General features: G+C 46.2%; 1 protein-coding gene across 6 annotated transcripts in view; it reads right to left on the bottom strand.

Moving 5' to 3' along the window:
* Positions 1-23,010, bottom strand: part of LOC141048054 (scaffold attachment factor B2-like) — a 350,882-nt gene that overhangs the window by 322,982 nt on the left and 4,890 nt on the right. For all 6 annotated transcript variants that reach the window (XM_073543402.1, XM_073543397.1, XM_073543398.1 and 3 more), the window contains exon 2: positions 7,917-8,001. In XM_073543402.1, the coding sequence (XP_073399503.1) occupies positions 7,917-8,001 (85 nt within the window). The remainder of the gene's footprint in view (positions 1-7,916; positions 8,002-23,010) is intronic.

Raw genomic sequence — 23,010 nt, forward strand, 5'->3', positions numbered from 1 at the left:
ATATGGTATATAGTTTTTTTCAACTTACTCTGCTTGTCCCCTTATGTTGTGAGGTCAAGAAACTTTTCAAAGTGCTTTATGATCCATGTAGTGCTGGACATGTGTTTATTTGACCACAACATTTTATTGGGTCCTGGTGTCTCAATTTAGTGTGATTAACGAGAAGAGAGAGAGCCCAAAAAAAAAAAAAAAAAAAGTTCTAAGTCTTATCCTCCTATATATTCAGACATAGCTTGGGGATAGCATTTATGCAGGGGGCATTTATGCACACTTTATCCAAGTACAGTTTATCAAAGTACTGGCAGTTATAACATGGCAGTTAGACAAGGCAGGAGACAGGTAAGACATTTATATACATCTACTCCCTGTACATTTGGAGTACAACAAATATATACAATATGCATTTGTGTAATTTTAATCCTGGCCGCTGCATTCACACACATCCACCGCCCTGGCATTAACTCTCTACACTCCATCCACATTGGCCCCTCGCTTCTTTCCTCTCCTATGTATAGCACTCACGCTCTTTTCACGTTGTTAAACTGCACAGATCCAGTCAGTCCCACCATTCAACATCAGAGACGCTCTCACAAATCACTTAACCATCTGCTCACTCTTTCTATCCTCCTTCTCCTAGTCGCAGGAGACATTGCTCCCAACCCTGGTCCCCCATGTTATAGAAAGTCAAACCTCCCGACTGCTACACTCAGAAACCCCTCTAATCTTATTAATATTCCCTGCATGCCATCTGTCTCTCTTAATTGTGCACTTTGGAATTCTCGCTCAGTGTGTAACAAACTCTCCTTCATTCATGACTTTTTCCTTTCTAATTCTCTTAACCTCCTGGCTCTTACTGAAACCTGGATCCAGCAGTCAGACACTACCGCTGCTGCTGCTCTTTCATACGGGGGGCTTCACTTCTCTCATACCCCAAGATCAGACAATAGAGCTGGTGGAGGCGTTGGTCTGCTCCTATCACCAAAATGTACCTTTCAGGTTATCCCTCAAGTACCCTCACTTGTCTTCCCTTCTTTTGAGGTCCATGCCGTCAGACTCTACACCCCCTTCTCCATGCGAGTGGCGGTGGTGTATCGTCCTCCCGGCCCCTCCCATCAGTTCCTGGATCATTTTGCCACTTGGCTTCCACATTTTCTCTCCTGTGACATCCCTACCCTCATCATGGGTGATTTCAACATCCCCATTGCTCTTCCCCTCTCACCATCTGCTACTCACCTTTTATCTCTAACCTCCTCATTTGGCCTTTCGCAGCTTACTAATTCTCCAACGCATGAAGACGGAAACTCCCTCGACTTGGTCTTCTCTCGGCTTTGTGCAGTGGATGATTTTGCAAACTCCCCTCTCCCGCTCTCTGACCACAATCTTCTTTCATTCTCTATCAAGAACTGCCCGGCCGCTCAGGTCACCCCCACTGTCCATACTTATAGAAACATACAGGCCATTAACACCCAGAAACTTATGAAGAACTTGCAGTCTTCATTGGCCCCTATCTCCTCCCTCTCCTGTCCTGATTCTGCATTGAAGCATTACAATGAAACACTTCAAAGTGCCCTGGATGAATTTGCACCCCCTATAAATAGAACACCACAACGCAGACGGCGACAACCCTGGCACACGGTGCAAACACGTTTCCTGCAGCGGTGCTCCAGGTGCGCCGAACGTCTGTGGAGAAAATCCAATCTACCCGAAGATTTCATCCATTTTAAGTTTATGCTTAGAACATACAACACTGCCCTTCTCCAAACAAACCTATTTCAACACCCTCATCACCTCACTGTCCAATAACCCGAAACGTCTCTTTGACACTTTTCATTCTCTACTCAATCCAAGAGTACAGGCCCCAACCACGGAGCTCCGAGCTGACGATCTGGCCAATTACTTCAAAGAAAAAATTGACCACATCCGACAGGAAATTATCTCCCAATCACCTCATACCATGCACTGTCCTCCCTCCCCCACTGCATCGAACTCACTCTCTGATTTTGAACCAGTCACAGAAGAAGTAAGCAGGCTCCTTGCATCTTAGAATCATAGAATCATAGAATCATAGAATCGTAGAGTTGGAAGGGACCTCCTGGGCCATCTGGTCCAACCCCCTGCTCAAAGCAGGTTTCGCTAAATCATCCCAGTCAGATGTCTGTCCAGCCTCTGTTTGAAGACTTCCATTGAAGGAGAACTCACCACTTCTCGTGGCAGCCTGTTCCACTCATTGATCACTCTAACTGTCAAAAAGTTTTTTCTAATATCTAATCTGTGTCTCTTCCCATTCAGTTTCATCCCATTGCTTCTAGTCTTTCCTTGTGCAAATGAGAATAAAGTTGATCCTTCTACAATGTGACAGCCCTTTAGATATTTGTAGACAGCTATTAAGTCTCCTCTCAGTCTTCTCTTTTGCAAACTAAACATTCCCAAATCCTGCAACCTTTCCTCATAAGACAGGGTTTGCAGACCGGTCACCATTCTGGTCGCTCTTTTCTGAACTTGCTCCAGTTTGTTGATGTCTTTTTTAAAATGTGGTGCCCAAAACTGGACACAATATTCCAGATGAGGTCTGACCAAAGAGGAGTAGAGGGAAATAATGACTTCACGTGATCTAGACTGTATGCTTCTGTTAATACATCCTAGAATTGCATTTGCCTTTTTTGCTGCTGCATCACACTGTTGACTCATATTCAGTCTGTGATCTATTAGTATACCCAAGTCTTTTTCACATGTGCTGTCACTTAGCCCTATTCCTCCCATTCTATATATGCTTTTTTCATTTTTATTGCCCAGATGTAGTACTTTGCATTTCTCCCTGTTAAAAACCATTCTGTTAGTTGCTGCCCACTTCTCCAGTTTATTTAAATCTTTTTGAATCCTCTCTCTCTCTTCTCTAGTATTAGCTATCCCTCCTAGCTTTGTGTCATCAGCAAATTTAATCAGTTTACCCTCAATTCCTTCATCTAAATCGTTGATAAAGATGTTGAACAATACAGGGCCCAGGACAGAGCCCTGTGGTACCCCACTTGAGACATTCTTCCAACTGGATGTACAGCCATTTACGACCACTCTTTGGGTCCGATCACTAAGCCAGTTATGAATCCACCTAACAGTTGCCTTGTCCATTCCATACTTAGTCATTTTTTCAATAAGGATTGTATGAGAGACTTTGTCAAATGCTTTGCTGAAGTCAAGATATACTATATCTACAGCATTTCCTTGATCCACCCAATCAGTGATACCGTCATAGAAGGAAATTAAGTTAGTCTGACATGACTTATTAGTTAGAAACCCATGCTGACTCTGTTTAATCACTTCATTCTTATCCAGGTATTGACATACATGTTGTTTAATAATTTGTTCAAAGATCTTTCCTGGTATAGAAGTCAGACTCACCGGCCTATAGTTGCCTGGGTCCACCTTCTTCCCCTTTTTGAAGATAGGAACAACATTTGCTCTTCTCCAGTCTTCTGGCACTTCTCCTGTTCTCCAAGAATTTTCAAAGATTATGGAGAGGGGTTCAAAAATTTCTTCTGCTATCTCCTTCAGTACTCTGGGGTGTAATTCATCTGGACCTGGAGACTTGAATTCATTTAGGTTAGCTAAGTGTTTCCTCACTATCTTTCTGTTTATAGATATCCTGGATTCTTCTATTCCCTTAATAGGACAGTGAATAACAGTTGATGTTGCATTTCCTTTCTGAGAGAAAACAGATGCAAAATAGGAATTTAAAAGTTCAGCCTTCTCAACATCCTGTCTTACCATTTCATCATTTTCATCCTGTAAAAATCCTATAGCATCTTTGACTTTTCTTTTACTTTTGACATATCCCCAAAATCCTTTATTATTGCTTTTGACATCTCTTGCAAGCCTCAGTTCATTTTCAGCTTTAGCTAATCTGATTTGTGCCCTGCAGGTTCTGCAGACAGCATTATATTCTTCTTTAGATATGCCTCCCTCTTTCCATTTTATAAACATTTTTTTCTTCCTTTTTAGCATGTGCTTAAGTTCTGTGTTCATCCATCCTGGTTTCCTTAAATGCTTCCTATTCTTCCCTCTTTTCGGAATTGTTAACAACTGTGCTTTGAGAATTTCATTTTTCAAGATTTCCCATCCTTCCTGGACATTTTTGTCTTTAAGGATATCCAGCCATTGGATCCCTCCAATTCTCTTTCTGAATCCCTTAAAATCTGCCTTTCTGAAATCTAACCTTGATGTCTGAGTCTTCACAGGTCTTCCACCTCTAGTAATCCAAAATTCTAAAATAGCATGGTCGCTACCTCCTAGGGTCCCAGCCACTTTTACCTCCTCAACCATTTCCTCCCTGTTTATAAGGATTAGATCCAAGGTAGCAGTTCCCCTTGTTTTCTCCCTTACCTTTTGGAAGATAAAGTTGTCAGCAAGAGAGGATAAGAATTTCCTTGACCTGTTAGTTTTGCCTGAGAGAGATTCCCAACAAATGTCTGGATAGTTGAAATCTCCCATGACAACTATGTCATATTTTTTGGAGAACTTGGCCATCTGATGCATAAAGAGTTCATCTATATATTCGGCTTGCACAGGCGGCCTGTAGTAAATGCCTACAATGGTGTCCTTTCCATTGTTCTGTCCTTGTATTCTTACCCAAACAGTTTCCACAGAACTCCCAGTCTCTGAAGCTTCAATCTCTGTGCAGATATACGCATTTCGAACATACAATGCGACACCCCCTCCTCGTTTATCAAGTCTGTTTCTTGCAAATAAGTTGTATCCTTCTAGTCTTGTATTCCAATCATGTGTATTGTCCCACCAAGTTTCAGTGATTCCAATTACATCATATTTCTGTTCCTGTGTTAGTAGTTCCAATTCTCCTTGTTTGTTGCCCATGCTTTGTGCATTAGTATAGAAACATTTTAGTTTGTGATTGGTTTCTCTTTCTCCAATATTTTTATTAATTAGATTCTTTCGTCTTTGTTCTTCCTTTCCACTTCTAATAGCAGAGTTCTCAATAGCATTTGTCAGGTGTATGGCTTTTTCTGGTCTTTTGCTTCCCTTCCCATGTTGTTCTAGTTTAAAGCTCTCCTTACAAGTGTAGCAAGGCGACTTCCAAATACATGCTTTCCAGTCTTCGTAAGGTGCACCCCATCTCTAGCAAGTAGTCCATCGTATAAGTAGTTCACTCCGTGATCCAGAAATCCAAATCCTTGCTGACGGCACCATCGACGTAGCCAGTTGTTCACCTGCAGAATCTTATTCCACCTCCTTGTTCCATGGCCATCCACTGGGAGGATGGAAGAGAAGACCACCTGCGCTCCCAGTTCTTTCACTTTCTTGCCTAAGTCTTCAAAGTCTCTGCAGATGATTTCCAGGTCGTTTCTTGCGGTGTCATTTGTCCCCACATGTAGTAGCAGGAATGGGTAGTCATCTGTAGGTCTGAAGAGTCCTGATATCCTGTCAGACACATCTTTAATTTTTGCACCTGGAAGACAGCACATTTCTCTTGTAGTTATATCCGGTCTGCAGATAGCGGCCTCTGTTCCTCTCAGCAGGGAATCCCCCATGACCACCACTCTCCGTTTCTTCTTCACAACATTTTTCTTTCTCCATCCAGGAGGACTCTGAAGGCGTACAAGGTTGCTGTTTGTTGGCAAAGTCTTATCCTGATGTATTTCTTCATCGTTTTCCTGCGTGAGAGCCTGGTACTGGTTTCTGAGCAGTATGGGTGCTGACTGCCTCCTGATCCTCCTGCTTCTCTGGGTCACATGTCTCCATTCCTCTGTTTCTTCAGGTGTACTTCGAATTTCTTCTCTTTCTGTAACATGAAGAGATAATTCTGCTCTGCCCAAGAACTCTTCACCTTCCTTAATGATCTTCAACGTAGCTAACCTCTCTTCGAGATTGTGCAACTTTTCCTCCAACAGGGACACAAGCTTGCATTTGTGGCATGTGAAGTTTGGCTTTTCCACTGGTAAATCTGTGAACATGTAGCAAGAAATGCAGCTCACCAAATGGCTCCTGGCCTCTTCCATCTTGAGATTTCTTAAAAACGATGAAGGATGAGCCAAATTTCGGCGCGCGTTTTTTCCGATTTCCTCTTTTCAGCTGCAACCGCCAAAACCCAGTGATCGTTGAGCTCGCGGAGACTCTTCACTTATCCCAGAAGGCACTGGGAATATGCAAATGATCTCCTCAAGACTCTTCCCCTGGTTTTCCGATTTCCTCTTTTCAGCTGCAACCGCCAAAACCCAGTGATCGTTGAGCTCGCGGAGACTCTTCACTTATCCCAGAAGGCACTGGGAATATGCAAATGATCTCCTCAAGACTCTTCCCCTGGTTTCTTCTCGCCCAACTACTTGCACCAGTGACCCATTTCCGTCACAGCTCCTTCAGTCCCTTTCCCCTGCTGTCACCCCTCACCTAACTAAAATATTTAACCTCTCTCTCTCTCTTCTGGTATTTTTCCCTTCTCATTTAAGCATGCCATCATACATCCACTACTTAAAAAACCATCCCTCGACCAAAACTGTGCCGCTAACTATAGACCTGTCTCTAATCTTCCCTTCATCTCTAAACTCCTGGAACGCCTGGTCCACTCCCGTCTTATCCGCTATCTCTCAGAAAACTCTCTTCTCGACCCTCTCCAATCCGGTTTCCGCTCTTTACACTCCACTGAAACTGCCCTCACTAAAGTCTCTAATGATCTGCTAACAGCTAAATCAAATGGTCACTACTCCATGCTAATTCTCTTGGATCTCTCTGCAGCTTTCGACACTGAGGTTCTCCATTACCATAGAGAGAACCGACCCCCTATACAGCACTGACAGGAGCGCGCAAGCGTGACATGGGGGAGGAATCCCGGGGACGAGAGCTGCGCGTGCGCACCCGACGGGAGCCCCCGAGGGACCGCCGTACCGGAGGGAGAGACGTCGGGACCGAAGCCCCGCCTCCTGGTGAGTGCGGCTTAACAAACGCTGTGCACATGCTGAGGAAAATTCCGTGCAGAAACAAAGCGGTTTATTTTCCGCAGCATGTCAATTCTTTGCGCGGATTCCACAGCGTTTTTACACCTATTCCATTATAGGAATCCGCAGGTGTAAAAACACAGGCGAAATCCACACTAAATCCGCAGGTAAAATGCAGGTCATTTTACATGCGGATTCTGCAGATTCTGTGCAGAAATATCCGCACACGAATCCGCAGCGTGTGCACATACCCTAAGACGCACTCTCCATTTTCCTTCACATTACTGGGGGGAGGGGAAGTGCCTCTAAGGCTATGTGCCCACGTTTAAACGCTCAGGAAAAGGATCCCCTTTCCCAGAAACCGCGCGTCTTTTTCCGTGCGTTTTTTGTGCAGTTTTTGACGCGTTTGACGCTTTTTTTGACACGCGATTTCTGGGAACATTGGGGATGGCTAAAAACGCTCAGCAATGCGGGAATTAATGAGCATGCTGCGTTTTTAGCCGCTAAGCGATTCCTGAGCGGTAAAAAACGCATGCATTGGCACAAAAAGCCAAAAACGCATGCTAATTATTTTGATGCATCTTTTAAGCATTTCTGCAGCGTCTGAGCCGGCTCAAACGCTGCGGAAACGCTTAACAAAACGCATCGTGGGCACACAGCCTTATAGTCCAAAAAAAAATATGGTTAACACTTAGATGAACAGGTCACTTATCAGTGTGGGAGTCCCAGCCTCCTCAGTAAGTAGAATCAGATTTTTGGGGGGGCACTAAACTATCAGCAGGCATAAGAGACAAATTCAGAATGACAAAAAAGAAAAGCATTTGTAGGTCTACATACTTAATGGAGTACCTTGCTGATTGTATGAGCGGAGTAAGTGAGGGTTATAATGTATTTGAAGACGTAAAAAAACTCAGGTTCCTGTAATCCTGTATTTTTTTTTTTTACACACACACACACACACACACACACACAAACCTCTTCCATTTCGCTTTGGTGTCCTTTTAGAAGTCTCCGAAGTTATAAAGATTTCCTCTGGATTTCCACCTTCTTCCTCAATAGCCTATAAATGAAATAACACATTAAAATCTTCACCTTATTAAAAATATGACAGCAGCACATTCTTTTTGTTGGCTGTACACTGATCTTGTTTAACCCCTTAACGACCACTGATACGCATTAAATAAAGGCAGCCGCTAAGGGGCCTTATTCCCTCGTCGCAGTTGGTAATCATGAGTAAGGGTATGGCGCCCCCCAAAGACACACTCCACTCCTACTGGGTAACAAATACAGCACACCCCTGTATTAGCAGTGCTTATGTCACAAGCCCAGTATGAAATCCCAATAAGATTCCTTCGTTTTAGTGATAATTCCCAAGACCCCCCCAAATTAAGCACAACTACATCCTTTCACAACTAGTTCAGGACCCAACAAGAGGGGGGCACTGCTAGACCTAATATTAACCAACAGGCCAGACCGCATATCAAATGTAAGGGTTGAGGGTCACTTGGGTAATAGTGATCACAAATTAATAAGTTTTCATGTATCCTTTAATAAGATGTGTAGTAGAGGGGTAACCAGGACACTAAACTTCAGGAAGGCAAATTTCCAACGGATGAGAGATGATCTTGGTGCAATTAACTGGGACGATATCCTGAGACATAAAAATACACAAAGAAAATGGGAGACGTTTATTAGCATCCTGAATAGGACCTGTGCACAATATATACCGTATGGGAATAAACATGCGAGAAATAGGAGGAAACCACTATGGCTAAATAGAGCTGTAAGGGGCGCAATAAGAGATAAAAATAAAGCATTTAGAGAATTAAAGCAAGTAGGTAGTGATGAGGCATTAAATAAATACAGAAGATTAAATAAATTCTGTAAAAAGCAAATCAAGACAGCAAAGATTGAGACAGAGAGACTCATTGCCAGAGAAAGTAAAAATAATCCCAAAATATTCTTTTACTACATAAATAGTAAGAAGCTAAAAAATGATAGTGTTGGTCCCCTTAAAAATAGTCTGGGTGAAATGGTGGATGAGGATGAGGAAAAAGCCAATATGCTAAATGACTTTTTTTCAACAGTATTTACACAAGAAAATCCCATGACGGATAACATGATCAGGGATAAAAATTCTCCATTAAATGTCACCTGCTTAACCCAGCAGGAAGTACGGCGGCGTCTACAAATCACTAAAATTGACAAATCCCCGGGCCCGGATGGGATACACCCCCGAGTACTGCAGGAATTAAGCACAGTCATAGATAGACCACTATTTTTAATCTTTAAAGATTCCATAATAACAGGGTCTGTACCACAGGACTGGCGTATAGCAAATGTGGTGCCAATATTCAAAAAGGGGACAAAAACTGAACTTGGAAATTATAGGCCAGCAAGTTTAACCTCAACTGTGGGTAAAATCCTGGAGGGTTTTCTAAGAGATACTATACTGGAGTATCTGGAGAAGAATAACCTTATGACCCAATATCAACATGGGTTTACAAGAGACCGTTCCTGTCAGACTAATCTGATAAGCTTTTATGAAGAGGTAAGTTCCGGACTGGACCAAGGGAATGCAGTGGACGTGGTGTACATGGACTTTTCAAAAGCTTTTGATACGGTGCCACACAAAAGGTTGATACATAAAATGAGAACAATGGGGATAGGGGAAAATATGTGTAGGTGGGTTAAGAGCTGGCTCAGGGATAGGAAACAAAGGGTGGTTATTAATGGAGCACACTCGGACTGGGTCACGGTTAGCAGTGGGGTACCACAGGGGTCAGTTTTGGGCCCGCTTCTTTTTATCATATTTACTAATGACCTTGTAGGGGGCATAGAGAGTAGAATTTCAATATTTGCAGATGACACTAAACTCTGCAGGGTAATTAATACAGAGGAGGACAATTTTATATTACAGGAGGATTTATGTAAACTAGAAGCTTGGGCTGATAAATGGCAAATGAGCTTTAATGGGGATAAATGTAAGGTCATGCACTTGGGTAGAACGAACAAGTTGTATAATTATGTGCTTAATTGTAAAACACTGGGCAAAACAGTCACTGAAAAAGACCTGGGTGTATGGGTGGACGACAAACTCACATTTAGTGGCCAGAGTCAAGCAGCTGCTGCAAAGGCAAATAAAATAATGGGATGCATTAAAAGAGGCATAGATTCTCATGAGGAGAACATAATTTTACCTCTATATAAGTCACTAGTGCGACCACACTTAGAATACTGTGTACAGTTCTGGTCTCCGGTGTATAAGAAAGACATAGCTGAACTGGAGCGGGTGCAGAGAAGAGCGACCAAGGTTATTAGGGAACTAGGGGGTCTGCAATACCAAGACAGGTTATTACACTTGGGGTTATTTAGTTTGGAGAATCGAAGGCTTAGGGGTGATCTTATTACAATGTATAAATATATGTGGGGACAATACAAAGACCTTTCTAATGATCTTTTTACTCTTAGACCTGTGACGGGGACAAGGGGGCATCCTCTACGTCTGGAGGAAAGAAGGTTTAAGCATACTCACAGATGCGGATTCTTTACTGTAAGAGCAGTGAGACTATGGAACTCTCTGCCATATGATGTTGTAATGAGTGATTCACTACTAAAATTTAAGAAGGGACTGGATGCCTTTCTTGAAAAGTATAATATTACAGGGTATATACACTAGTCTCCTTAATATTGCGTTGATCCAGGGAGCTAGTCTGATTGCCATATGTGGAGTCGGGAAGGAATTTTTTTCCCCAATGTGAAGCTTACTGTTGCCACATTGGGTTTTTTTTGCCTTCCTCTGGATCAACATGTTAGGGCAAGTTAGGATAGGATATGGGTTGAACTAGATGGACTTAAAGTCTCCCTTCAACCTTAATAACTATGTTACTATGTTACGTACACCTGAACAAATTGAGATCTCCAATTTCCCTCTTAAAAGATGTTGCAGTTGACCAGTCCTTGATGAGTATCAAGGGCAGTCTGTAAATCCACCAATTTATCCCCTCCAAGCACAGGTTTTCTGTCACAGTTGGTGTCCAGATGTTTGGAGAAGTGGTCATGATTCTCACTTGCAAGTATCCAACTTCTTACAATGAATTGTAACAAGAAAGAAGTCTACATGCAGATACCACTGACAGCCAGAGCCTGGGGCACCACTAAGGCAGAAATCAGTCTCTATCACAGACTAATAAAATTATGAGAGGCGTAGCATTAATATAAGGCTGAGTGCACACGCTGCGGAATCTGCGGATTATAGTGCGGTTTTGCCCTGCGGTTTTACCATCTCTACAATGGAAGAGATGGTAAACCACTGCGGAATCCACAGAAAGAATTGACATGTCATATCTTTCTGCGGTTTAGAAACCGCAGAAAATCCACGCGGAAAATTCTGCAGCATCTGCACTGCGTTTTCCATTTCCCATAGGGAATAGTGGTACTGTACACTGCAGCAGAAACTGCTGCGGATCCGCAGGGCCAAATCCACTGCGGAACCGCAGCATATGCACACACCCTAACAGCTTTGTCCTCTATAAATAAAGTCTTAAGAAGCACTAACTTTTCACCAGTTCCAGAAAAAAAAAAATAAAAAAAAAAAAAAAAAAAATTTGTTGAGTGTCTCCTTTTTGACTCGACAGCTAAGGCCTGTTTCACACTTCCGTTTTTGTGTCCGCCAAACGGATCCGTTTCCGTTTTTTTGACGGAAACTGATGCAAACGGATCCGTTTTTTAAAAACGGATCCGTTTTTTTGACGGATCCGCGGTAACCGTAATGGAAGTCTATGGGACAAAAAAAACGGATCCTGCAAAAAATGGCGGATCCGTTTTTTTACGGAAAACAACGGATTTTGACGGATTTGAAAAAACGGAAGTGTGAAACAGGCCTAAGGAGGCAGTCTGAGTCAGAGGATGTCCGGAGACTATCGGAGGACATTTTATTCACCTTGTCCCCGCCTCTCCCACTCAAAAAATAGAAGGAGTGATTCCTGACACTATTGCCTCATGTGCCTACCCCAATCAGGCCTTTGTGTCACCCTTTGTTTTGAGATTTACCATACAACTTCCCATTAGACATGAATAAGACCAAACTGTGTGTTATAAATTTATTTTAAAAAAAGATGCTAAGGTTTCAGTTTAGTGGGCCCCAGTACAGATAAATTTTATTTGACAATAAGAATATTTTTAGCAGTAACACACTTTACCCGGTTTCACAATTCACTCCAGGACTTGTACATCACATAGTAAGCTATCATTCAGACAAAATTCTCGTCTACATCTGTACACTCCAGAATGTGGACCCCACAAATGTTCTTGAAAAGTCAGCTCATCTGACAATTCCAGGACTTTCTTAACTCACTTAAACATTGACCATTCATCTTAGCTTAACTAAGGTTTAAGGTTTATGACTGTCTTGCTTGCAAAACTCGTGTTTCCATTTATATTACATACGATATATATTTTTGTCAGTGAGGATGTTCTGTACTGACACACTATGGGCTTTACTGCATGGTTCTTGACAAATGTCCTGCACCAGACAATACTTTACAGATTCTGTAGGGAATTGGTTGTTTCGAGCATATAGCAGTTCCTACCTTGTTGGACAGGAGTCTGCTATGGTGTACTACGTTTATAGGCACAGTTGTCTCTCATACAGGGATTGAGGGAGCTAAATGGACGTTGGGCGACCAGTCCCTCAGAAAGATAAACCTGTCATTCTAGTTGTGGCAATGTCCTTTTCATATTTGGAACAAACTCCGCTTTGCCACACACAGTTGGCTGCATTTTCCTCCACATTTTTCCCTTCATTCCAGTAATTTGTTCTCCTGCTATAAAATGCACAATTGCAGGACAACTGTTTTGTTAGCAAGATCAAGTTTTATAATCAGCCAGTGTGGATTTAGGGGCATGCCGCCCTCTGAGTAATAATTCCTGGAAGGAAGGATTTTGTTTGCCTGATCGGTGTAAGCTTTGAATGGCTCCGGGTGGAAGGGCTGCAGGATGGGCAGAAAGGGGAAGGTTGACCTGAAGACCACTTACTTTAAATGTTGAGTTCACTCGTAGCGTTTTGTTTTCGCGGCTGTTTTAAACGCGCGATTTTGCCGCAAAAAAGAAGCATCCCATGCATTCCTATGGGATTCCGCAATGCTGTGCTAATGCTGCGGTTTTTTCCGCGGCGGAATCGCTTCGGGGTAAAAAACGCAGCATGCTCATTAATTTAGCAGAATCGCGGCGATCCCACACCCATAGGAATGCATTGTTCTGCTTACTTTCCGCATGAGGCTGTGCACACCATGCGAAAAGTAAGCAGAACATTTGCGGATGGTACCAACGGTCCGGAGGAGAGGAGACGGTCCTCTTGGCTCTGGGTACCATATCGCTGTAAAAAATAGGATTAAAATAAAAAATATTGCTATTCTTACCTTCCCGCCTCTCTCCACGCTCCCGGTCCCAGTAATCCTTTGCGATAATGACCGTGATGGTGTCCGTTCTCGCGGGATCGCGACGTCTCGGTCATTCGCGATGACGTCGGAGCTCCATGATAGGAGCAACAGCGCGCTGAGAATATGCGGTCGAAGACGAGGGGGGGTGGGCCAGGTGAAAGCAGGAGAACCTCTGACCCAACAAGACCTGCTATTGATGGAAAAAGAGCACGTAATTCAAACACACGGTGGAGACTGGCCGGGGAGGTGGGCAGGAGATACGGTGAGGAATAAAGGGGGGGGGGGGGGGGGGGTGAGCTCTGGGACCAGCCAGAGAGAAATGGCCGCGGCTCAGCAGGGAATATTGCATTAAAGGGAATCAGTCTTTTTTTTTGGACTATGAGCTGCCGGCATTGACGTCCTGTAATGCTGTAGATAAGCCTCCGATGTAACCTGAAAGAAGAAAAAGGAGTTATACTATACTCACCGGTGGGCAGTCCGGTCTTGGTCCGATGGGTGTTGTGGTCCAGCGCCTCCCATCTTCATACAATGCAGTCCTCTTCTTCCCTTCCTGTTGTGGCTCCTGCGCAGGAGCACTGCTCTGCCCTGTTGAGGGCAGAGCAGAATATTGCAGTGCGCAGGACCTCTCCCTGCGCCTGCTCAGGGCAGGACTCTGCTCTGCCCTCAACAGGGCAGAGAAGTGCGCCTGCACAGGAGCTACGACAGGAAGAGAAGAGGACGGCATCATATGAAGATGGGAAGCGCCGGACCGGACGGCGACACCCACCGGACCAAATGCCAGGCTGAGTATAATCTCTTTCTTATATTTCAGGTTACATCGGAGGCTTATCTACAGCATTACAGAATGCTGTAGATAAGCCCCTGATGTCGGCAGCTCATAGTCTAAAAAAAAAAAAAAAAAAAGGGGTGACAGATTCCCTTTAAAGCCGCCCTGTCCCATTGCCTGAATAGGACGAAAAAACTGCCGTGCGCCGCTGTGGGGGTAGGGGAGAACATATATACCTGCAAGGTGGGTTCACGGTTCCTCTTCACCGGTGAGGATGCCTTCAGGATCCCTCAGATGGATGAGGGTCCTGGTATGATAGATCCTCCTTTCCACACCATCTCCAGATGGTGCAGAAGACACCGTCAACCCCTTACATGAAGAGGGGAAGCCACCGCTGGTGACCACCATCTTACTCCCAGCCCTCTCCGAGGAGAGGGGTAGGGAGGGGAAAAGGCTAGGACCGGCCACCGAGAATCACCCGTAAGTGTGAAAGGGAATAAGATCCTTCCTGCGGGTCTGAGAGTGGGCGATGTGGGGAACACCACACTGCTCTGTCGCATAGGCACGGGAAAACAGGGTGAAAAGTTACACTCTCTTACCCTAAGGAAGAAGAACCTGAAAGACAGAAAAGAAATAGAACACAACAAGAAACCTGAAAAGGAAAAAATGCGGATCTGGGATCAGATCCAGGTCCACCTCTTACAAATCTTACAGACACTAAGCTTAAAGGGAACCTGTCACCTCTTTTTGCCACTTAAAGATGCGGCCACTGCCTTTCAGGGCTTATCTACAACATTCTATAGTGCTGGGTGACAGGTCTGGGCCCGGCGCCTCGTGTCTTCTTGTGTCGCCGCCCTCCTGCTTGCTTCATTGCTCTCCGGCATCGCGCTTATGCGCAGGCATACTTCTCTGCCCTATTGAGGATAGAGCAAAGTACTGCAGTGCGCAGGCGTCGGGAAAGGTCAGAGAGGCCCAGCGCCTGCGCACTGCAGTACATTGCTCTGCCCTCAACAGGGCCGATGGCTGGGAGTGACAATGCAAAGAGGACAGCGTCGCAAGAAAATGGGAGTTGCCGGACCCACACCTGCGACACCCATCGGACCGGACCGTATCAGACCCCCCCCCACGGTAAGTATAATAAAACTTGTTATTCTCATCTTTCAGGTCGCACTGGAGGCAGATAAAAGGCATTATAGAATGCTGTAAATAAGCCCTGAAAGGCAGTGGCCGTATTTTATAGCGGCCAAGACAAGTGCACTTTAAACTGAGGTACTTATTGCCTGTTGGTGGGTGTATACTGTGGAGGAGGAGCTATTATCCTTTTTTGCCTAGTGTCAGCCTCCTAGCAACAGAAGTATACATCCAGGGTTACCTGTGTCCCCCAATGAAGTGATAAACACTAATTATGCAAATCTGTGAGAACGGTCAGTCTGGCCACTTTGATGTCAATCAGCTCTGATGTATGGCACCTTTATCTGTGCAAGAGCAAGCTCAGATGGACATAGAAATCAGACCAAGTACCGAACCAGTGCAGACTGGACAGCAAGTTGCCCGACCCGAGCTTGACAGCTACAAAGAAATACACAAAGTTGTCAAGCTTGGGTTGTGAGAGCTTTCAGACAAATTCAGGTCACTTGTGTGGCCCAAATGAGTTCTGGGCATCAGAACGCAATTAAACTCGGGAGAATTGGCTATTTGCCCACTTTGATGGCAGTTTGAGACCCAGAACTCAAACCAAGCTGTAGCAACTTTATTTTGATGCGATCACTAGCAATGGTGTTACATCAGTGGTCCAAAGTAATTTAAACCCCTGAAAAACTCCAGTTACTTATTCAAATCTGTGAAAAGTGGCTATTTGCCAGCGTTGATGCCCAGAACACATTTGAACTCAGCTAATGCAACATGAAATTGATGCAAGCTATCACTATCTATGTAATGGTGGTGTGAGCTCAGTGGCCCAAAGTCATTTAACCCTTCCATTAATATCCTTTGGTGCCCATTTTGTGCCACGTTTACATTTTTTTTGTAGCTGCTTTCAAAATTAGCACCACATTGTATTTGATCATTGCAATTATTAAACATATAAATAAGCCGGATTACCTACCGGTAATGCTCTTTTAATGCGTCCACGACAGCACCCACTTGGAGAGAGGGTTCTGCCCATAGGAACAGGAAACCTACAGAGATAAAAGAGGGCGGTCCACCTCTCCTCAGTTGGATTTCAGAGTACCCAGAGGACCGCCAATTATTTGGCCATTTCAATATTTTAGTTTATCAGTGTTATATCTAATAAGGTATATACATTATGTTAACTTCTAGTGAGGGTAGTGAGCGGGTGCTGTCGTGGACTCATTAAAAGAGCATTACCGGTAAGTAATCTGGCTTTTTACCCTTCGCCACGACAGCACCCACTTGGAGAGACTGAGACCTTTACCTGGGAGGGACCACCGTGCTGAGGACCTCTCTACCAAAGGCTAGGTCAGATGGGCATGATAAATCAAGCCAATAGTGGTTATAAAAGGTAGAGGGCGTTGACCAAGTTGCAGCCTTTCATATAGACTGTATTGCGACGTCTCCCCTCTCTGCCCACGAGGATGCCATAGCTCTGGCGGAATATGCCCTGATCCCCTCCGGAGGAACTTCATTTCTCGCGGAGTATGCCAGACAGATCGAGTCTCTGATCCACACAGACAGGGTACCCCTTGTGACCTCATATCCCTTCTTTTGGCCCTGAAAGGAAATAAACAGAGCCCTACTCTTCCTCCAGCTGCTAGACATCTCGATGTATTGTAATACTGCTCTACTAACATCTAGTGTATGGAATTTTTCTTCCTCTGGAGTAGAAGGGTTACTGAAAAATGAAGGGAGGTGGATCTCTTGCGACCTATGAAATTTCCCCGCTACTTTTGGCAGGGTCTGGTTTTATTATCAGCTGATCCTGGAATGTTAATAGGAACGGAGGTTCTATTGAAAGTGCCTGTATGCCGCTGACCCTTCTGGCTGAAGTTAGTGCTACTAGCAGTACCGTCTTAAGAGATAAGTGCTTAAGGTACCGTATTTTTCGGACCATAAGACGCACTTTTTTCGGCACGAGATCTGAAGCTGCGCATGCGCAGTCCCCGGACCGGCGGCCATCTTGCCGGCGTCCATGCTCCCGGAGGCCACCGCAACATGGCGGCGCCCAGCAAGGGGTGTGCGGGGGCCTCCGGGCTGCGAAGAAACGCCGGCGGAGCCGCCGCCCCTGCACCGGAGCACAGCCCGCTGCCACCACCGCACCGCAGAGCGCCGCCCGCTGCCACCACCGCACCGCAGAGCCCACCTGCCCCAGCACAGCTGCCCCTGCCACAGCACAGCTGCCCCAGCCCACCTGCCCCAGCACAGCCGCCCCAGCACAGCCCACCCGCCCCAGCGCAGCTGCCCCAGCACAGAGCCGCCGCCACCGCACGAGCCTGGACCACTGAATGACCCCTGTGACTACTTCTCCACCTGTGCCGGATCCCTTCCCAGGTAAGCTGAATTCGGACTGTAAGACGGACCCCCATTTGACACATTATTTTTTTTCCCTATTTTCCTTCTGAAAATAGGGGTGCGTCTTATGGTCCGGTGCGTCTTATAGTCCGAAAAATACGGTATATTGAGTCTAACGGTTCAAAGGGGGAGCGTGTTGTCTGAAAGGATTCTCTTGTTCCCCTTGTAACTGTGCAAAGAAGTGATCTAACGCATGACTAACCACATTCAGTTCTTTTAAGTTTGAGGAATCTTGTCTCTCGCTTATATCCCACTGGCCTTGGGAGAAGGTCCCTCCCATATGAGCCCACCATCCTGTAGGGCTGGCATCAGTAGTACCTATATGGGAAGGTGTTCTTACCCATGGTACTCCTCCCGAGAGATTATTGTCATCAAACCACCACGCTAGGGAAGTTAGGACTGTTTGGGATAAGGTGATTTTCTTTGCCAAATTTCCTCTGACACCAGCCTCTTCTAGGAGAATTTGGTTTGCAGTTCCCTGGTGTGGAACTGGGCCCACTGAACCGCTGGGATGCAGGAGGTAAGGGACCCTAGGAGTGACATTGCTTCCCTCAAGGACATGCATGGTTTGTCCATTGCCAACGTGATCTTTGTTTTGATCATTGCAATCTTTACCTGTGGTAGCAGACATATTTGGTTTATGGAGTCTAATTGGAGACCTAGGAAGGACTGGACGGATTGTGGCTCGACTCTGGACTTCTTGAAGTTTATTATCCATCCTAAAGACTGTAGGGATAAGATTGTCGAGTTGAGTTCCCCATTATTAAAAAGTTGTCCAGATAGGGTATTATCAAGGTGTCTTTGTAGGAGAGCGAGCGCGCGAAAGAGAGCGAGCGCGCGAAAGAGAGCGAGCGCGCGAAAGAGAGCGAGCGCGCGAAAGAGAGCGAGCGCGCGAAAGAGAGCGAGCGCGCGAAAGAGCGAGCGCGCGAAAGAGCGAGCGCGCGAAAGAGCGAGCGCGCGAAAGAGCGAGCGCGCGAAAGAGCGAGCGCGCGAAAGAGCGCGCGCGCGAAAGAGAGCGAGCGCGCGAAAGAGCGCGAGCGCGCGAAAGAGCGCGCGCGAGAAAGAGCGAGCGCGCGAAAGAGCGAGCGCGCGAAAGAGCGAGCGCGCGAAAGAGCGAGCGCGCGAAAGAGCGAGCGCGCGAAAGAGCGAGCGCGCGAAAGAGAGCGAGCGCGCGAAAGAGCGCGCGCGAAAGAGCGCGCGCGAAAGAGCGCGCGCGAAAGAGCGCGCGCGAAAGAGCGCGCGCGAAAGAGCGCGCGCGAAAGAGAGCGCGCGCGAAAGAGAGCGCGCGCGAAAGAGAGCGCGCGCGAAAGAGAGCGCGCGCGAAAGAGAGCGCGCGCGAAAGAGAGCGCGCGCGAAAGAGAGCGCGCGCGAAAGAGAGCGCGCGCGAAAGAGAGCGCGCGCGAAAGAGAGCGCGCGCGAAAGAGAGCGCGCGCGAAAGAGAGCGCGCGCGAAAGAGAGCGCGCGCGAAAGAGAGCGCGCGCGAAAGAGAGCGCGCGCGAAAGAGAGCGCGCGCGAAAGAGAGCGCGCGCGAAAGAGAGCGCGCGCGAAAGAGAGCGCGCGCGAAAGAGAGCGCGCGCGAAAGAGAGCGCGCGCGAAAGAGAGCGCGCGCGAAAGAGAGCGCGCGCGAAAGAGAGCGCGCGCGAAAGAGAGCGCGCGCGAAAGAGAGCGCGCGCGAAAGAGAGCGCGCGCGAAAGAGAGCGCGCGCGAAAGAGCGAGCGCGAAAGAGCGAGCGCGAAAGAGCGAGCGCGAAAGAGAGCGAGCGCGCGAAAGAGAGCGAGCGCGCGAAAGTGTGAGCACGCGAAAGAGCGAGCGCGCGAAAGAGCGAGCGCGAGAAAGAGCGAGCGCGAGAAAGAGCGAGCGCGAGAAAGAGCGAGCGCGAGAAAGAGCGAGCGCGCGAAAGAGAGCGAGCGCGAAAGAGAGCGAGCGCGAAAGAGAGCGAGCGCGAAAGAGAGCGAGCGCGAAAGAGAGCGAGCGCGAAAGAGAGCGAGCGCGAAAGAGAGCGAGCGCATTTAATCAGCTTGATAGGCAGCGAGTCATCCACTCACCCAGAGAAGCTGTAGGTACCGGATCAGGAGGCTGAGATGAGGGCTTGTTGGTGTGGCTTCTGTCCGAGGAACCTCTGCCAGAGTGGTCCTTGGATGCCGCCGTGTCATACGCCAGGGGATGCGTGCGCTGTCCTGGGGAAGACATGCTTGCACGCCGTACCCCCTGCAGCAGGGTTTCTTATATGATCCACCATCTTGCCAGTACCTCCCCCCTTCCCCGGGTGCGCCTCCTCGTGGTAGGCGCGGCTAATTTTCATGTGCTCGGCCTGGTATACAGCCGCCAGGCCGCGCTGCTGAATATCGCCATCTGTTTTTTTTTCTCAGCATCTTCTGCGGGGAGGGGAGCGCTTTCCATGCTTATGCGCGGTCTCACGATACTCTCGGAACCGCGCGTGCGCCCTGCCGCTGGGGATCCTCCGGTGACCCGGAAGTTCCCCCTTACTACTTCCGGTATCGGCGCTGCATGCGTGTCCTCCTTCTGGGCGCTGAAGCCATAGGAAAAATGGAGGCTGCATCTGTTCCCTCCGGTTCCACGCTCCCACACGGACCGGGATGGCCATCTCGGGACTCCGGTGGCATGTAGATGTGCAGGGGAACCCCGGGCGGCCTTACCCGGACCCGTTGTTTCTGCCAATGCTGCTGCGGCTGCTCAGTCGAGGAGGGAGCCGGATTACAGCACTCCCGTTGCTGCTTCTGGACCGGAACCCCTGCCGTTCCCAGAGGCTGCACAGGCGGTTCCTTGGCGCAGGTATGTCTGTAGAAGAATCCTGCGGTCTCCGATAGGAACAGGAAACCAACTGAGGAGAGGTGGACCGCCCTCTTATCTCTGTAGGTTTCCTCTTCCTATGGACGGATCCCTCTCTCCAAGTGGGTGCTGTTGTGGCGAAGGATTAAAAAAAAAAAAAAAAAAAAAAAATTATATATATATATATATATATATATATATATATATATATATATATATATATATATATATATATATATATATATATATATATATACACACACATACATACATACATATACACAGTACAGACCAAAAGTTTGGACACACCTCATTCAAAGAGTTTTCTTTATTTTCATGACTATGAAAATTGTAGATTCACTCTGAAGGCATCAAAACTATGAATTAACATATGTGGAATTATATAGTTAAGAAAAAAGTGTGAAACAACTGAAAATGTGTCTTATATTCTAGGTTCTTCAAAGTAGCCACCTTTTGCTTTAATGCTTTGCACACTCTTGGCATTCTCTTGATGAGCTTCAAGAGGTAGTCACCAGAAATAGTCTTCCAACAGTCTTGAAGGAGTTCCCAGAGATGCTTAGCACTTGTTGGCCCTTTTGCCTTCACTCTGCGGTCCAGCTCACCCCACACCATCTCAATTGGGTTCAGGTCTGGTGACTATGGAGGCCAGGTCACCTGGTGTAGCACCCCATCACTCTCATTGGTCAAATAGCCCTTACACAGCCTGGAGGTGTGTTTGGGGTCATTGTCATGTTGAAATACAAATGATGGTCCAACTAAACGCAAACCGGATGGAATAGCATGCCGCTGTAAGATGCTGTGGTAGCCATGCTGGTTCAGTATGCCTTCAATTTGGAATAAATTCCCAACAGTGTCACCAGCAAAGCACCCCCACACCATCACACCTCCTCCACCATGCTTCACGGTCGGAAGCAGGCATGTAGAGTCCATCCGTTCACCTTTTCTGCGTCGCACAAAGACACGGTGGTTGGAACCAAAGATCTCAAATTTAGTCTCATCAGACCAAAGCACAGATTTCCACTGGTCTAATGTCCATTCCTTGTGTTCTTTAGCCCAAACAAGGCTCTTCTGCTTGTTGCCTGTCCTTAGCAGTGGTTTCCTAGCAGCTATTTTACCATGAAGGCCTGCTGCACAAAGTCTCCTCTTAACAGTTGTTGTAGAGATATGTCTGCTGCTAGAACTCTGTGTGACATTGACCTGGTCTCTAATCTGAGCTGCTGTTAACCTGCAATTTCTGAGGCTGGTGACTCGGAGGAACTTATCCTCCGCAGCAGAGGTGACTGTTAGTCTTCCTTTCCTGGGGAGGTCCTCATGTGAGCCAGTTTCTTTGTAGTGCTTAATGGTTTTCACCACTGCACTTGGGGACACGTCCAAAGTTTTCCCAATTTTTCAGACTGACTGACCTTCATTTCTTAGGCCTGTTTCACACTTCAGTTTTTTGACGTCAGTCAAAATCCGCCACTTTCAGAAAAATGGATCCGCCCTTTTTTTGGCGGATCCGTTTTTTCCCCATAGACTTACATTAGCGGCGGATTTTGACTGATGTCACCGTTGCATCAGTTTTTTGACGAATCCGCTAAAATTTTAGCGGTTCCTGGGCGGAGCAGACGGACAGTGAAACTTTTTTTTTTTTTACACTGGCATACCGCTTTTTCTGACTGCGCCTGCCCGGGAGAATTTCTCTGTGATGCATTTTAACCCTAAACGCCGTTCTGGAAGCGGCAAAAAAAAAAATCTCTCTCCCCTTTTCCAGGCCATGGTTCCTTTAAATTTCCAAACCTTTCCTACTTCATGGGATCTGTCAAAAAAAAACCGGCCCGCTGACATCCGTTGGTGTCACAACGGAAGCAGATCCATTTTTCCCCCATCTTTGGCGGATTGCAACTGAACAAAAAAAAAAAACAAAAACTGAAGGGTGAAAAAGGCCTTAAAGTAATGATGGCCACTCGTTTTTCTTTACTTAGAATTTGAATTATGGCAAGAAGAAAAAGCAGCTAACAGTCTATTCAGTAGGACTATCAGCTGTGTATCCACCAGACTTCTGCACAACACAACTGATGGTCCCAACCCCATTTATAAGGCAAGAAATCCCACTTATTAAACCTGACAGGTCACACCTGTGAAGCGAAAACCATTTCCGGTGACTACCTCTTGAAGCTCATCAAGAGAATGCCAAGAGTGTGCAAAGCAGTAATCAAAGCAAAAGGTGGCTACTTTGAAGAACCTAGAATATAAGACATACAGTATTTTCAGTTGTTTCACACTTTTTTGTTAATTATATAATTCCACATGTGTTAATTCATAGTTTTGATGCCTTCAGAATGAATCTACAATTTTCATAGTCATGAAAATAAAGAAAACGCTTTGAATGAGAAGGTGTGTCCAAACTTTTGGTCTGTACCATATTATATATATGCACACACACATATACACACACACATATATACATACATATATACATATACACACACACACTTGTAAGCCTTGGCCACAATAGCTACAGAAAGTTTTCACTGAGTACAGT

Source organism: Dendrobates tinctorius, unplaced genomic scaffold (assembly GCF_039654945.1).
Source record: "Dendrobates tinctorius isolate UK_male_01 unplaced genomic scaffold, ASM3965494v1 ptg000132l, whole genome shotgun sequence".
NCBI classification, from domain to species: Eukaryota; Metazoa; Chordata; class Amphibia; order Anura; family Dendrobatidae; genus Dendrobates; species Dendrobates tinctorius.